This window comes from Cimex lectularius, unplaced genomic scaffold (assembly GCF_000648675.2).
Source record: "Cimex lectularius strain Harlan isolate CLEC.00 unplaced genomic scaffold, Clec_2.1 scaffold90, whole genome shotgun sequence".
Lineage (NCBI taxonomy): Eukaryota > Metazoa > Arthropoda > Insecta > Hemiptera > Cimicidae > Cimex > Cimex lectularius.
The window spans coordinates 463,094-480,656 of record NW_019392684.1 but is presented as its reverse complement, the minus strand read 5'-3'; the positions used below and the strand labels follow the sequence as shown (position 1 = coordinate 480,656).

At 34.6% G+C, this 17,563-nt stretch overlaps 1 protein-coding gene across 6 annotated transcripts in view; it reads left to right on the top strand.

Annotated features, from left to right (window-relative positions):
• The window catches only part of LOC106666508 (zinc finger protein rotund-like), a 352,459-nt gene that overhangs the window by 29,856 nt on the left and 305,040 nt on the right, over positions 1-17,563 (top strand). For 2 of the 6 annotated variants that reach the window (XM_024225721.1, XM_024225722.1), the window contains exon 2: positions 1,714-1,750. The exons of the other annotated variants lie outside the window; for them this stretch is intronic. In XM_024225721.1, coding sequence (XP_024081489.1) covers positions 1,730-1,750 — 21 coding nt within the window. In that variant the 5' untranslated portion in view covers positions 1,714-1,729. The remainder of the gene's footprint in view (positions 1-1,713; positions 1,751-17,563) is intronic. 6 annotated transcript variants of the gene reach the window in all.

The window sequence follows — 17,563 nt, the reverse complement described above, 5'->3', positions numbered from 1 at the left end:
CTACTGTCCTCTCTCAATCTCTCTCTCTCTCTCTCTCTCTCTGTCTCTCTCTCTCTCTCTGTCTCTGTCTCTCTCTCTGTCTCTCTCTCTCTCTCTCTCTCTCTCTCTCTCTCTCTCTCTCTCCCACTTTGGCCGCTTGTTTACGTTCTTCTTTTCCTCCTCTATTTTATCTCCGATTCTCCCATTTGTAACTACATCTCTATGCTTTTTGTGACTCTCTTTCTAACTCTCTCCCTACCTATTTCTTATCTCTCTTTTCCTCTCATTGTCTTTTATCTCATTCTTTGTAAAGTCTTTCTTCCTATCTCATTCTTTTTCTAATTTTTCTCATTCCATTCCTGTTTATTAATCTTTTACTCACTCTGTCATCTTACCCCACTCCCTTACTTTCTGCGCTCTCTCTCCCTTTCCGCTCTGTTGCTTTCTTCTCTCTCTTTTTCTGGTTTCTTTGACTCTCTCAGCTCTTACAAATCTCTCTGTCTTTTTTCAATATTCTCTCGTCTCTCGTTACCTTTCTGCCTTTCTTTCTACGTCTCTTATCTTTTACTATCTTTCTCTGCCATTTTTGTGACCCTCCTTCTACATGTCCCTTTTCCTTTTTGTCATCTCTCTCGGCCAATCTGTACTTACCTGATCTACCTTTCTCATCTCTTTCTACCCCTCTCTGGACATTCCAGTTTAAGTGGTAGAAAGGTCAACGAGATTTAACTTTGCCTTTTACCCGTCTTTGTCTTTTCTCCGACTTCTTTCAATTTTATCTCACTCAATCTATCTTCTCTCTAGCTGACTCTATAAGAGAGAAGATTATACATAATATAGGATTAATATACTTATTGTATGCAATAAATATTTTCTTCTTTATTGAAACAGCGGCACCTTCTACTTAATTCCATTTATATATTGATATAGAAAAAATTTAAATTATACCATTCATGTTCTGACAACTAGAAGAGCCGCCTCTGAAAAAAATGATACAAAAATTAAATATAGTGTTCAGCCAATTTATTATTATTATAGTAAAGCGTGCCTCAAATTTATTGGCCTTTCCTGCAAAACAAATGAATTAGTCAACCAGATTAACCGATTAGCATATAAAGTGTTGTTCAAATTTATTGCCAGAAGTAGTTTAAAAGCTTCCTTAAGGTGCCCCGTTATGCTAATTGGAGACCAAAGATCTTGTACGGCAATTTGCTCGCCCTCCTCCTGCTGATACCAAAGGGTACAACTAAACGGCCAAGATATTTTATCAAACTGGGCATACTTGATATTACCTTTGAATTAGGCTTAAAAACAAAATTTACTGTAGGTCAAAATAGGTACGACAAAATCAAATCGAACTAAAGTTTGTAAAGATATTTGCAAAATTCTCAACTAAGCATGTATCAATTTCAATAAGGTTTAGTTCGTTGGGGAGTCACAACACAGAAAAATACATACTACACAATATTTTTAAATATAACCTTTATTTCTTTGGAACGAAAAAGGTCAAATCTAATAGCTTTTGTTTAAAGCCGCTACTAATAGCCCTCCAAGCCTGTGATGATTTTCTGTCGATTATAACTGGCCTTGATAGTGAACGCTCTTTTTATTTTTCCTTAATGGTTGGCCGAGTTTTGTTGTCAATATGTATTTGCTTAGCTATCCATGTAACAACTTGATTCATGTATATTTATGGGAGACAGAGTTGATTGACACAATTTACCATTGTTACAGGTGAGTCGAATGACACATGATGCTGTGCACTAGGAACGTGAGTATAATCATAATTATTCCTATTTAATGACATACCTCTCTAACGAGGTATAATCGCTATTTGGAATCGCTTATGCAACAATTATTGGCCGTTTTAGACTCATTTAGAAAATAGGGTCGGACAATTTTACTGCTTTGTTTCAGTTTACAATGCATTGTTGCAGTTATTATTAATTTGTTTTGAAATTTTTATATTTTTCCGCGCCAATAACACAAATATATCACATTCTCTGATAGACACATTATGAAAAGGCATTTATTTGTACTACATTTAATTCAATTTATATATGGTTACAAATATGTATAACCACTCAAACCCCTGAAAGATTCATATAAAAAAGGTACAGAGCTGTTATTGTTCTTTTTAGTGCTGATTTGATTTAATCTTTCATACGACAATTCTCTCTATCTCTTTCTTTCTCACTCTCTCCCTCTCTCTCTCTTCTTCTTCTCCTCTCATTTTCTCTTTTTTTTTTGTCAAATAATCGTACAACAACAGTTCAAAGCACCCTTTACATAACAAACAATTTACTAAGCATAGATTAGGTATACAATAATATAACTGAATCTCTTTCCCTCTCTCAACACACACACACACACATGCGCGCACACACACACACACACACACACACACACACACACACACACACACACACACGCGCGCGCGCGCGCGCGCACACGCACACACACACACACACACAAAATCTCTCTCTAGGTATCTATTTATATATCTAGGCCAGGTATAATAGCTCTTAATCTCGCTTTCTCTCTGCCTCACTCTCGATTCATATACACAACACGATTTATGTTCCGAAAAAAAGGACAAAAAAATCGTATATTCGCAAACAAAGATCACCCAGTCAAACTGCAGGTTATAAAGCACAGTCATATCAACCGACGTTAACATTGTTGATTAATATTTATTTAGAAATCGATTGACGGTCACTAATCACCACACATTGTTGATTAAATAACAAAAATTTTTGATTAGTTACATTGCCAATTGTTCAACTTTTGAGAAAAACAGTTTAAGTAGTTGAATTGATTTGGCATCCATGGTTTTCGTTTAGTATCATGCAAGATTAATCCAACTATCTCACCCCCGCCGTTAAACCGCAACCGGATTAAAAAAAATCGCACCTGTAACCAAAAAACCATACACGCCAACTGTCTTAAAAATGAATAACATTGTCTAGGAAAATGGAAGAGGGCATGTAATTTATAGCCAATGTTGTGTTATTATTATCCCTGTGGTGTTATGGTGTGCATAAATTAAACTGGATTTTTTGTTACTGACAATGATCTGAAACGTGTTATTTCCAAAAGGTATATTTTCCAATTTGAATGATTGAAAAGCGTGAAATATAATGACAGAGGATGTATGTATAAATAATGTTTGTCACGATGATGCGATACAAATCGTAGTACTATGTGGGCTCTTCGTACCTTCCGAACTTCGAAGGGAAGCGCTTTTTCCGCATAAATTTTTACACAATATTATGGTGAGTGGTTTAAACTTTTTTTATAAGATCGCATATAATTTTTGATTTATATTTTGGTAAATGTTTTATTACGGTATATGTAGATTCCCCCGATGCTGGCCGTATAGGAAAAGGGAGATGGAAGTTGATAGGAACGAGGGGGTGCGGTAAAGGACGGGGCGCTTTACCATTCTGTTTTTCTTTCATTTTCCCGTTGGCAGAATAAGAAAAACAAAGACGAGGATGACGGCAACTGTTTAGATTGGGAAATGTATTTTTTTTCTGGTCTTTTCTCTCTCACTCGCTCTCGCCTTCTCACCCGTCCGCGCTTTCCCTCTCACGAGGACGATTCCATAGAGACGGCGCCCCGTGCCTTCCAACTGCCTCTCGAATTATCAGGACAACACAATTCTTGTACTTGTTCATTCTGACCACTTGTTCTACTCTGCCCTTAAATATAAAGTGCGCTTTCTTTAATTTTTTTAATCCCTTACAACACCGATATTGTTAATTATGGCGGAGGGTAGTCGAGAGAACTGATCTATAAGCCCCTGCTAAGTATTAAAAAAAATTGCAAAAATTTAACAACATATAATTAATAAGAAAACTGTTTCTTACTAAGTTATTATGAACAGACCAAAAACCATGAAAATCAATTCATAATACGATATAGAAGTATATGGGAACTTAATCGCACAGAAGGGTACATAAAAACACATACAGATGGATGTAACCTATAAGTCTGTTAAATAGGAACACAGGCATAGATACAACCACGCACGTACACATATGTATATAAAATCAAAAGGCGCCTAAGCTGACATATAGGCTTAACAAACTACTCACTCAATTTCTACCTGTTCTTTTTTCTCACTCTCTCTTTCTCCTTTTTTTCCTTTCTCGCAATTACGTCGGTGAGTAAACATAACCATTCAAACAATTTAAGCATTGACACAGGGAGAAATGCTCTATGTGAACTTTTCTCTGAAACACTCTTAATTCTTTCTAGATTTCTTTCTAATTTTTCTCTTGTCTCTGTTTGTTCTCTGAGACTCTTAATTCTCTCTACCTCTCTCTAGTTTTTCTCTGGCTCTCTTTCTCCTCTTTCAACCCCTCTGTGTCTCTGCGTTGTTTTTATAACTCTCTTTTAACTTTTTGTTTTCTCTTCCATTCTTTCAATTTTTTCTCTCGGTTTTTCTCTATCAATCTTTTTACTGTCTATGTTTGATTGATTTTTTCACACTCTCTCATTCTCCTCCCGCTACCACTATCTGTTTTTTCTGTGACTATTTCTCTCTCTCTCACTCCACTCCCTTTTTAACTGTTTCTCACTCAGGCACACGTACACATACGCACTCAATCACTATCACAGCACAATGATGAAAAACTAGAAATAGATTAAGGGTCAACTACAATAGGACCTTTCTCAATCAATCAGGCACGCACAGACTCACACAATCATTCGCGCAACCGGACAATGTTCACACTTCGTATATAAACACACGACAATTATTTTCATCGTAAGCGCGCAATAAAACAAATACATTATTTATTTCATACAAAATTTACTATATTTTTGACCGCTATTTCCACATACTAAGTTTTTTTGCGTCTGTTAACAAGAATAAGATTCGTAAGAAACAAGATATAAAATTTATTTAATATAAAATAATAATACGAAATTCGAAAGAATAAGAAAATAATTTACTGCTATATTTGTTGAACGTTTTACAGGCAAAATGAATAATTATCCGACGGATTTCAACTTTTGTTGGTTTAAAGTGGATTAGAGCTTAACTATTTGGCTCCCAAACAGTTTATATGTCTGAAAAGGTTTTTATTTGAATTTTCTATCTCTTACCGTGTTTCATTTATAAACCGGAGACAATTAGAAACAATAAAGCATGTTAAAAGAATTGTTTGTTGTAATTCTTGGATCAATGCTTTTGGAATATACGTCAATTATGACAAAACCTCCATTAAACTGAACGGTTGTGACGGCCGTGCTTTAAGGGGGGAAGGGGTTTGGAGTAGAAGAAAGAACTGCTGAGGAAGAAAAGAAGAATAGAAGGAGGTTGAATGAGTCTAAACTTGACGGCCAGACGCATATATCCAGTGAGAAAAAAACTGAATGTCCTTTCATTCAATACGATATGGAAAAAACCAAACAGGCCTACGTTTGTTAAGTGAAACTTTTGTAAATGTTGTGGGCAATGTGCATATACGATAAATGTCGGTACGTGCATTTTTGTTGGGTCTTATAAGGAAAAATTGATTTTTTTTGTGAAGGCTAGCTTGGACTACTAGTATTTTCAGACGTTGACCTACTTGAAGGGCAAAGAAAAGGAGAAAGAGAAAAGAAAAACTTGGTTTTTATGAGTTTTAGACACAACGAGCTTCTGCGACGTTGTATGCATTACTTTCTACAACTGCTTATAGCTGGGGGGAAGGGAATTTTTTCTGTTCGTTATCTTTAAAACTTAATCAACCTTTTTGCGGTTTGCATTAAATGGAGGGGCTTATTTAAAAAGTCGATTGTTATCCTCGGCTTACCCTCCTCCCTTACTTTCTTATTAATAATAAAATGAGTCACACTACCGCGGAACTGTCATCAGGAAATTTAATTATTCAACCCTGGCACGTTATTAAATTAGCGGAGCCAACATGTCAGAAAGGAGCTGTCCGTATTATTTCACGAAATATTTTGCATTTTTAATTATTTTGACATCCCTTTTTTGAAAATGCTGAACATGATACTAGGCCGTTAAATTAGTGCATTTTTCTCTCTTTCATACCCACTAACCTACAAAATGAGAAGAACTATTTGGCTTAACAGAGTAAACCACCCGGGACATTTCAATTTCTTTCTGACTGTTGTCTAACTGCTTCTATAGGTTATAAGACACCCACAAGAAAATCTAACTTGTATACAGGTTGTTCGGTAACACGTCACAAACTTTGCCAGTAGATTCCACATTCAAAATGGAACCAAAAAGTCCTAATTAACTATGGTACGAATCTCAACAGTTTAGGAATTATTCCCTTTGTCCTGATTTTTTAAGATTTCAGGACCTTGCTTCAAATAGACAATTATAACTCCAAAACTAAAAGGTTTTGGACAAATCCGTTGATACCATTGAAAACTAAGTTAAATTTCCAATAAGATCAATACTAAACTCGTAAACGTGAGTGAAATAATCGTTTTAATAGCCAGAAATTTTATATATATATATATATATTTTGTAAACTTCTATTTCCAAACCTAATGACCAGCAAATTTCAGAATACGTACTCCATTTAATATATTTTTTAGTGGGGTAAGTGCTTATTTAATTACTTTTTTCAAAGACGAAGAAGGAATACACCGTGGTTGACGGATTGGTAAGGTGGAATAATTTTAATTAATAATAATCCATTTACGCTTAGTGGTCTAATTGACCAAATTACTTATTTCAATTATTCTTTTTATGTAAGGTCTTTGTTGAGATGAAAAAGTTAGTGTCACGAGCGGGATTCGAACCGACGACCGACTGAGCCAGCCGAAGGTCGTGGATTCGAATTCCGTTCCGTGACACTAACTTTTTCATCTCAACCAAGACCCTACATAAAACGAACAATTAATTGAAATAATTAATAATAATAAAAATACAAAAACTTAAAGAAATTTTGAATGAATTTTTTAAACTTTTTTAAAATTTTGATTCGAAATGCTCTCCACCCTCCGCATTGCACAAACGAGCCCATTTTCTCATATTAGACACATTAATTCGAAAGTTCAATTTAAGTTTAAGTTTTCAGCAGCGGAAAGGATCCGTTGCTTTAAAATTACAACATAGTGTTAACAAGATATCATATTGATAACTAAAAAAATTTTGAATCTTAAAACTCTTTTATTCCGGGGAGTAATAAGGCAATAATCCGAATCAAAGTTGCAGTGCTCGGTAAATAAGTAAACACTTGCAGTATTTCGGTTTCGAACCCAAATTTAAAAAAAGTTTAATAAATTCATTCAATATTTCCTTAAGTTTTTTAAAATTTTTATTATTATTAATCTTTCCATCTTACCAATCCATCAACCACTGTTTTCTCCTTTCCTTCATCAATTCCTTTATCTTTGAATAAAGTAATTAAAAAAGCAATTACACCACTAAAAAGGATACAAAATGGACTACGTTTTGTGAAATTTGCTGCTCTCTAAGTTTGAAAATAGTACCTTAAAATTACCATAGTATGTTTTTCATCTTTGAATTTTTTTTTTAAGTTCTGACTAATAAAACGCTTATTTCACCAACGTTTACGAGTTTAGTATTGATCAATCCGATTGAAAATTTAACGAAGTTTTCAATAATGTCAACGGATTTGTCAAAACCATTTTAATTTTAGAGTTATAATTTTTTATTTGAAGCAAGGTAGTGAAATCGTAAAAAATCAGAAAAAGAGGAATAACTTAGAAACTGTTGAGATTCGTACCATAGTTAATTAGGACTTTTTGGTTCCATTTTGACTGTGGAATCTACTGGCAAAATTGTAACACGAGTAGCCGAACACACTGTATACATAATTTTGTAACTATCGAGATGAACATAGCCACATTGCCTTTTGAATTGACTTTTTTTTCTTTTTGTAAATGCATGCGTATAGAAAGCGAGCTGTATTGCTTTTTATAAGTTTAATGTTTGTGATGTTTCACTTAATTGAAAATGTCGTTAGCGTTCATATTACTTGATCATGAAAGCCAATTTTCTATAAGATGAAGCTAACATCATATTGTTTCATTTTGTTTTCCTCGACAAAACGGACTGTCTGATTGTGAGATCGGCGAGGAAACATTTCAGTCGATACTCTTGCCAGGAAAGAAGTCGGGCAAAAAAAATCTAGTGTGATAAAGGACGTGATATATATTTTACCGACATGTCGGACAGACGGAATATTGTTGTCGCTCAGGAGATAGACACCTGCCTAAGTGGTCATCTAATTACGAAAGATTACCTGTCTGTCCTAAGCTATTTCCCTTGTCCAGAACTTTGGTATCTTATCGAGAGCATTTCCAATACTTTTTCCACCGTTACACAATCGTGTTTTACCCGTATCCTTGATTCGAAGTTGGATCCCAGATTCTCTGCCATTATGATATCTCGTTACATACTTCCTGCGCGGTAATGACTAGGTACACAAAACCGCCGGCTAATAGTGTTGTCGCATAATAGGCGAGATAAAATATGTGAGAATTACACCTTTCCCATTAAGAATCGTAGGTTCGCGTTATCTTGCTAATAACTTCCGCCTTTCGGCCACAAAGGTAACACATACGTCTTGTTTGCTGCGTTTTCTTATTCACCCCGGTGACACCTTACACTCGGCTGCCCTTTCAACAAAGGAAAAGTAAATGAAGAGCAAACCTTCGGAAAGGTTTGTTACCATACGAAGAAACGGGAAATATACTTAATCATCTTAAAGAAATTGTGTAGAGGCATAATTGGGTATGGGCGGAGCGCGTAGCCACTTCAGAGGGGGCTTAGAGGTGGCTTCGTCAATTCATATCACATTGCAACTATCATAACAACCATCATTCAGCTTATTTTCACAAATTACCTCTCAATTTTGCAGAATACTTTTATAACATAATTTCTCAATTTTTTTTTAGAACAAACTTTTCGAAAAAATTAGAAATTATGTATTCAATGTTTGAATATAACAAAAAATTCTAAGCTTCTTGAAAAAAAAGTTATCCAATTGCAAAAATCGATACTTTTCTACAAGTAGAATTTAAAAAATCGAGTTCATAGTCAATTATAGTTTATTGACGAACAAAATTTTGAGTAAATGTAAGATTTCCCACTGTTCTCGTCCCTTACTGAAGATGTCGCAATGCAAAAACGCGTGTAAGTAGTTTAGTAAGCGCGCGAGTGAACACGGACCCAATATTTAGCCCAATGCAGGTTCAGAATGATTCTTGTCTTTTCCTGGGTTTTGGACGTATACATTTACAATTTTTTAAGGAGGATTTTTGAGCAGTTATCTAAAAACGCAATGTCGAAAAATTCCAAGGTTTCATAAATGCAAAAATGCATTTATCAGATATTTTTAATTAAACTGCAAGATTTTAGGTTAAATTTAGTTGTTTTCCTAGTTGAAAAAAGTTTGCTCTTGCATTCGGTTATGTTACTTTAAAATACTTGAAGTAAAAACTGTGTTTATGTTCTTCCTTTTTTTCGTTCTCCATGCGTTTTGTTCTGGCTAATAAACTTGTTTACTTGTGATAGTTGAGGTTGTACCATTTCATTAATTTTTCTTTATTCTAGTTTTTTCTAATAGTAAAATTATAAATTGTGTTGACATTTCGCTGGGATCTTTTTGGGCTCGTCCTGTTTCGCTTTCTAGGCGTATCCTTTTGGCTGATAAACTGGTTTATTCACAAGTCATGAAATTGTTGTTCTCTTTTAATTTTTTTTATTGTTTAAAGTTTTTTTAAGTCCTTTCACGACAGCTGAGGTTTTACCATTTGACATTTTTATGAAATTATTTTTTTAAATCTAAAATATATATGCTTTAGTTTTCTCTGTTAGGAAAAATTGTGTTGATGTTCCATTGAGGCCATGTAGGGCGTTTTTAGGCCCTTCGATTGTCGGTCTCCAGGTGTTTTGTGTGACTTCTAAATTATTTTATCCGTGAAAGCTTAGGTTGTATCATTTGATTAAGTTTATTCTTTATTTTTTTTTGCCTGTTAGTCCAATTGTAAATACATAGTTAAACTAATAAACGCGTTGACGTTTCGCTGGGGTGTTTTTGGGTCCTAAGTGTTTGGACCCTCCAGGGGTTTTCTTGTGGTTGATAATCTTTTTTATCCTTGAAAGCTGTTGTTTTTGATTCGTTAAGTTTTTCTAATTTAGTTTTCTCTTTCGGTCAAATTAAAAAAAATTGAAGTAACAATTTCGTTGATAGTGAGGTGTTTTTGGGTCAGGCGTTTTCTGGAGGATAATCAAAGAGTCTATCATTATTATTTTACGATTTCATTAAATTATTGTTTCAATTTAAAATACTTGACAAATAAAAATTGATGCTCTGTTGGTGTTTTTAAGATTTTCTTGCAATGGTTCACTAAACTGATTTATTTTCGAAGATGCAGGATGTACCATTTGCCACATATCTATGTATTTTTGGGCAGTTATCTTTATTTTTGTATATTTCATGAAATGTCAAAAGATTCTAAGGTTTGTAGTCATCGTTGTTGGTATGCGTGTTTCCTAAAACCAAAAAAGTTTTAACCATTTATCACAAGCTTTTTGGATAAATTGAGTAATTTTTTCAAGTTTAAAGTTAGTTTTTTCAACTTTGTTTAGTTTATCACAGTTTACAAAATAGCAAAGGTAAAAATTGTGTGATGTCCCTCTGAGGGTTTTTTGCGTCTGTCGCCTTTTCCACAAATATTTTCTTACTTGGCTTACTATTTATCACATTTTTTAAACCTAAGCCGCGAGATTTATATTGCTGGATGAAGAGAGTTCTTTTTTAATAGCTTTGTTTTTAACTTTGTTTGGTCTACCCCAGTTTAAAATGGTTAAAACGAAAATAGTGTTCCTCTGAGGGATTTTTGGATCTGGCATTCTCCTACTTGGATTTATTACATCCCGCTATAGTAACCAATTCGCAAGATTTATATTATTCGATTTGATTTCTTATTTGTTTATAAGAAATCTAGTATTGGGCGAATTTAAAAGTAAAGAACAAGTTTTCCAGGAATATATTCTGTTCATCTGGACTTTAAAAATATTCCAAATGATTTACATGGTTTACAAATTACATTTACTTACTATGTTAAAATTAAATTATTTAATTCTAACGTTAACGTTGTATCTAACATCTTGGTTGAGATGAAAAGTATAGTTAATTATTAGAATTATAATACTAAGGCTAATATCGATCTTCGCGAGATCAACTAATTTGTGTGTACTTATGATTATAAAAAATTAATTCCTGCCGTACAGGAGCTTAAACGGCCCTCCAACTTCTGACTGTATTGCGGTCGGGGGATCAAACCACTTTTTAACAATTTTTACATATTAAAAATGACCAAATACCTATCTAAAAATGCCCAATTAAAAAGTGACGGGCTATGTCGTGATCCTAATCCTGAACCTTTAGCTTGGATATACCAGTCAGACTTAAGATCATTGTCTAAATAAAATTTCACTGTCTTATAAAATTGTCTTTTTTAAAATTATTTTTCTGTGGTTTGCTTTTTAGCTTAGCAACTTTTTTAAACAGTTGTAGAATTTTCACTATTTTTGGGTCCGCCATGGTTTGCTCGGCTGATGTTTTCTTCTGATTGACAAACTTGTATATTTCTGACTGCTAAGGATTTACCATTCTATCGATTCTAGTTACGTGTTTATTGATATGTGGTTTGTTTGTAACCATTCTGTCACAGCTAATGGAATATAAATTGTGTTGATGTTTTGTTGAGTGTCTTTTGGATCCGGCGTGTCTCACTGTCTAGGACTCTAGGCGTTCTGTTGTGACGCTAAATTGGTTTATTCATGTAAGCTGAAGTTTCACTTTTTCATGAGTTTTAATTTTAGTTTTCTCTATTAGTAAAATTTTAAATAGTCGTGGGTTCAGACCATCTTGATCTACTTATTTCACAGGATTCAACAGTCAGTAGCGTTTCGACATTTCACCATCTTCATTAATTAGTCTGAGTGTTTTTCTCGTATTTATGTCCTTGTGTTAGTATCTTACAACCTTCGTGATTTTTATATCTAGTAGCTTCTTAGCGCTCATTGACTGATTTGCCATGTTTTGGCTTTGTGAAAAGTGTTTTTTCATTTTGGTATATTTAATAGTTGGTGTGTGTGTGTTTTTCAGTATTTTATGTTATTTTAATATTTTACATACTTATAGGTTTTTCAAGCTAGACTTCTTATACACAAATTCGGCAGTGGTAGGACTTTATATACAATTGGAGGAATTGTGTCGATTTTCAGTTATTGCGTTTTAGGACTGGAGTATTTCGTTCTCCACGCATTTTCTTGATGCTTCTAAACTTTTTCATAAAGTTATAATATTGTTCTCTTTTTAATTTTTTTTTCCGATTGGCGAATTTATTGCTGAAAGATAACGATTTGTATCACTAGTGCATTTATTTGTTTGATATATGGGTTGTGTTTTTTCAATTTTATGCAACCGGTAAAAGTAGTCGAGGTATAAACTGTGTTGATGTTATGTTGTGGTGTTTTTAAGGAGTTTGTTGTGGTTGACAAATTTGTTTATTTTTGAAAACTGATGATTTACAACATTCTATTGATTCGGGCAAATAGTTCATTTATTTATATGATATATTTGTTGTTTTTGTAACTTTGTACTTCCGCTAAAAATGGAATAAAAATTGTGATGTCCACTGAGGTGTTTTTGAGTCCGGCGCGTTTTGCACTACAAGTGCTTCCTTGTTGTTGATGAACTGATTTATTCACGAATGGTGAGTTGTTACAATTTCATTTTTTTATCCAAATTGTTGGAAGTTTTAACATTTTACTGGTTCATGAAATTGTTCTTCTAATTGATTTTTTTATTACTTTAGCTTTTTCCGTTGAAATGTTTTTGGGCCCCACGTGTTTCGCTCTCCAGGGGTTTTCTTATGGTTGATAAACTGGTTTATTCATAGTAATGAAATTGTTCTTTTTTAATTTTTTTTCATTGCTTTACTTTTCTCAAGCACTTTCACTAAAGCTGAGCGTTCTTTAGTTTTCGCTATTAATAAAAATTGCGTTGATTTTCCGTTGATGTGTGGGTGAGTTTCGCTCTCCAGGCGTTTGCTTGAAACACATAAACTTGTCTATTAATAAACCTCGTGTTTTATTATTTCAATGTTTCAGAAAAGTGAGAAGATATTTTTTGAGTTTTCTTGTGATTTTTAACTAAATATGTTTATTTTCGAATACGGAAGATGTACCATTTGCTATATATATTGTATCTACAACTAAGTCGCAAGATTTACATCCTTTGATTTAATATACGAAATATAAACAGACCGAGAGCGTAAAAATGAAAGACTTTGCTCCTTGTAGACCTTACAGAATGTTGAACAAAGCCAACTTTTACAGCTTTCTACGGCCGAACGTTTTCCAAAAGAGAATAAGTAAATAGACAGTTGTAAAACTAATATTTGCTTTATATTTTTTTGTTTCTTGAGGAATAAAACTAAGAAAAAATGAAAGAAGTCCACTTTCGAGAACGCTAAAACGTAAAAGTGAGAAAAACCGTAATATAATATAAATGTGTAACAAGAAAGGGGGCGTGTGGGTTTTAATAAGACAATGTAGTTTTATGTCAGACAGAAAGTGCAGCAGCCCTCCGAGTCCGCTCATATCGAAGCAAGTTTTCAGTTGCTGGGGTTTTATACTTGCCCTTATAAAAAGTGCATAAAGAATGCACCGCCGTAAAGATGTAATGTCCGAGAGCGGAGCCGGGACCTCCCTCAGTAATGATATTCCGTCTGAAGCCATCCAAGGACCCGTGTTCCATTTTCTTCGCCAATAAATTCAATAGATATCCCTAGGATTGCCTTCCCCTATTCCGAGGAAACATTACTTCGCCCTCCTACCGCCCTCCGCCGTCTACTCTCCCACCCCCGGGCTTTTCATACAGCATATTGCCCCCCTACCACCCTCTCGCAAGCGCGCGTCTCTTTTCTTTCCCTTCTTTTCCCCCTGTGTGCTTTTCTTTTTGTCCCGCGTATGGTGTCCCCGTGTGTGTGTATGTGTGTGTTGAGTCTCCTAGCAACACTATCAGTGGGATGTCTGGTGCGGACTCTGCTAGTTGCTCGCCCGAGCCACCACGACTCCTCATTGCTTCGCAGCTCTACTACAAACAACTTTTGGCCGCACTTCCGCTCTCGCTCCAGGATGACCCTTATCTCTTCTATAAACACGAGGTATACACCTTTTGTTATTCATTGTACGCGTTTGATCAACTGTCCCTACAGCCCTGCCCACCAGCCTGCCAACTACACTTACCCTTCCATTCCCAGGTGTAACCTTCCCCATTCGCAGTCATGCGTCCTTTCAACACTTTCACTTTAATTACTACGACAATCCCATTTTTTATCCATTTTCATACGTACATTGCAATTATTTTGTTTAATTAAACGTGCAGGAAATACGATACTCCGAATTGGAAACTGTCCTCCTGATCTAACAACACATCGCTTTAAATTAAATTAATAAAAATAAATAAAAAGAAAAATTTAAAAACATTTTTTCATAGTTCAAATTTAAAATTATTTTACCCCTATACATGTCTGTTATTTCTTCAGTAAATCACCTGTAATTTCATCAGCACTCATCAAGCAGATTCTTCATCAATTACAAGTTATTTTAATTTACTTAAGTTTGTTGTTACTTGATTTTCCATTAATTGCATTTCATAAAGAGATTGGCCAATTTCGTGCAATTGTCAGTCCGAATGGGAGAGAGATAGAGATAGATAGAGAAAGATAAATACATAGATAGATAGATAGAGAGAGAGAGACGGAGGGAGCGAGAGAGGGAGAAAAAGAATGAGAGCTAGAGGGTGAGAGGGAGAGGGACGGGAGAGAGGGAGAGAAAGAGTGAGAGAGTGAGGAGGAAGAGAGAGAGAGAGAGAGAGAGAGAGAGAGAGAGAGAGAGAGAGAGATAGAGAGAGAGAGAGATTTAATGCAAATATTTGCTCTTTTCCTTATAGTTTGAACATATTGCTTTTAGACATGAACTAAATGTTCTATCTGCCGAGTTGACCTATATAAATTAAGAGATACAACAACTTCATCAAACAAATATTGTAAATAAATTATTAAATAATTTAAACAGTGCAATGATAATTGTAATAAATAAATATTTAATTACAGTAATATATCAACCACATATCCATCACAGCCAAGTAACATGATAAATAAATTTCTAAATAATTAAATGGTTACATAATTAAACAAATAGTTACAACAACATATAATCAACATCGTTTCTCTAATAATAAAAAAAGACGAATAATTAATAATTAAATTCTATTAATAAATTATTTCTATATCTTAATCTTGGTAGATAGTTTTTCATTAACAAACCATTTTAAACTGAAGTCTTTTAGTTGTCCCTATAAAGTATTTTCCACCTCTCCTGTATTACGTAACGCACAACTTCTTCTTTTCTCCCTATTTACATTGTTATTAAGCTTTATGTAAAATACTGGTTGAGATAAAAATGTCAGTGTCACGAGCGTGATTCGAACCCACGACCTTCGGTAATTACGCCGCTCCTCTACCACTAGAGCTATCGTGGCTTCGATCCTCTCAGACACCAACATCTCACCTGAACCCCACCTTTTCGAATTTTGAGGTGAGAAGTTTGTGTCCGAGTGGATCGAACTCACGATAGCTAAAGTGGTAGAGCATCGGCGCATTTAGCCGAAGGTCGTGGGTTCGAATCCCACTCGTGACACTCACTTTTTTATCTCAACCAATACCTTACATAAAATTAATTAATTGAAAAGAAGTTATTTGGTCAATCGGACCACAACTCTAATGAATTGTTATTAAGGCCCGACAACTTACCTTTCGATTTTGAATTGATTTTTGAAGTTCCACCTCCTTAAATTGATAGAGGACAACTCTAAATTATTATAATTATTATTGGATAAGTCGAAAAAAGCCATTGAATGATGAATTCTTTGAGAGCAGAAATCTATTGGAACTAAGAGCCATTTTAGTACAACTTCAAAATTCCTATAACAAACGGATAATCCAACTGCCGAATATTTAGAGAACCGTTCTTCATGATGGTCAAAGGAGAACACAAAATTAATATTAAGATCTTGAGCTAGTGAATTGAACAAATTAGCATTAATTATTTCAACCGCGGTAATTTTTGGGAATCAGTAGTCAAGCAGTGTGAACATCCTGTTAGATATGAAAGGCGGAATTTCAAGGTGTAAATAAATAAAAGGTCAATTGATGTTTCTAAGTATAACATGTAGTCAGGTGTGAATTTGTAAGATGAAATAATTTAAGTATAAAAAAACGCTGAAAAGATTCGGCTAGATCTCACCGCTGACAGCTCCAAACCTACGAAGCATCGAGCGTCACTCTTCTGTAAAAACCTCGAAATTAATATTAGGCGGAATAGAAGAGTTTGAAATCAGGCTGGACCAGATTGAATTAATTGCATATTTCGTTTATAAATTTTGTTTTTGAGATGAGATGTTAAGAGTTTCGGCATGAAGAGCATCCCGTAATACTTCTCCTCATTTACGACGTCAATGCGTCTGCCGCCAAAGAACTAGCGATCCCTATTCACCATCCTGCCCCCACTAAGGTTTTGGCTTTATTTAAATTGACAGAAGGGTTGCAATGAGAGCAATGATTTGCTTACGCGTTGTTTCTCTGCAAGGTGGATGGAGAGGTGGCATTCTCAGCATAAAGAAGGCTGTTAATTATTAGTCGAAAAAACGAATTTCCAAAAGTAAAGCATCAAGAAGGTCATTAATAAATAAGGAAACCATCAAGGGAAAGCTTAAGTTTGATGTATGCTCATAATTTAAGGACTTGTGTAGAAACACCTGGCTTCACACTATGGTAGTGTCTTGGAGAAGAAAGCAAAGCTTTGGAAATTGAGCCTGAAAAAAAACGAAATGTGTCTATGGGTAGATATATTTAAGATTGTTTTGCCCTGATGATGACGTTAAAATAAGTCGCAAATTTGGCAGTAAAAACTGAATTTGCTTTCTTTTTTAAGATCATACCTTGATCCAGAGTGTTCGTGAGTGAAAAAGTGGTCGATATTTCTAATACTGAAAACACCCGGTTTTTAAGAAATGGTGGAGATGTAAAGCTAACGACGGGCGCAAATATTTGCTAGCGGCGAAACTTTACAAACTCCGTAGCTTATTTAATAAAAATGAGTACAGCATTTCAGAATGTTCATGATTTATTTTCGATAAAGCTTCCCAAGTCAAATAAGCCACGGAGGTACGTGTAGTCAGCGTTGGAATTAATATCTGCTCCAACTGGCGAAAACTCTTCAACCGCCGATCCCTTTCCCGCAAATATTTTCTTTTAATTTTAATCTTTCGTTGTGCTATTCTAACCGAGATACCAGGGATTTTTTTCAACCGGTTTCTATTGCGGATAAAAAATATTGTCTTTCAATTAAAAAAGAAGATGAGTTTTACTCGTTGCATAATAAGAAGTATGCCCGATGTTTTATGGCCCTCCTTGAATTCTGTTAGTTATTTTGTTTTCACGTAGCGATTCTACATAGTACTTTAATTTATTTCTCGTTATTTATTGGTTTAAAGATTGTTTT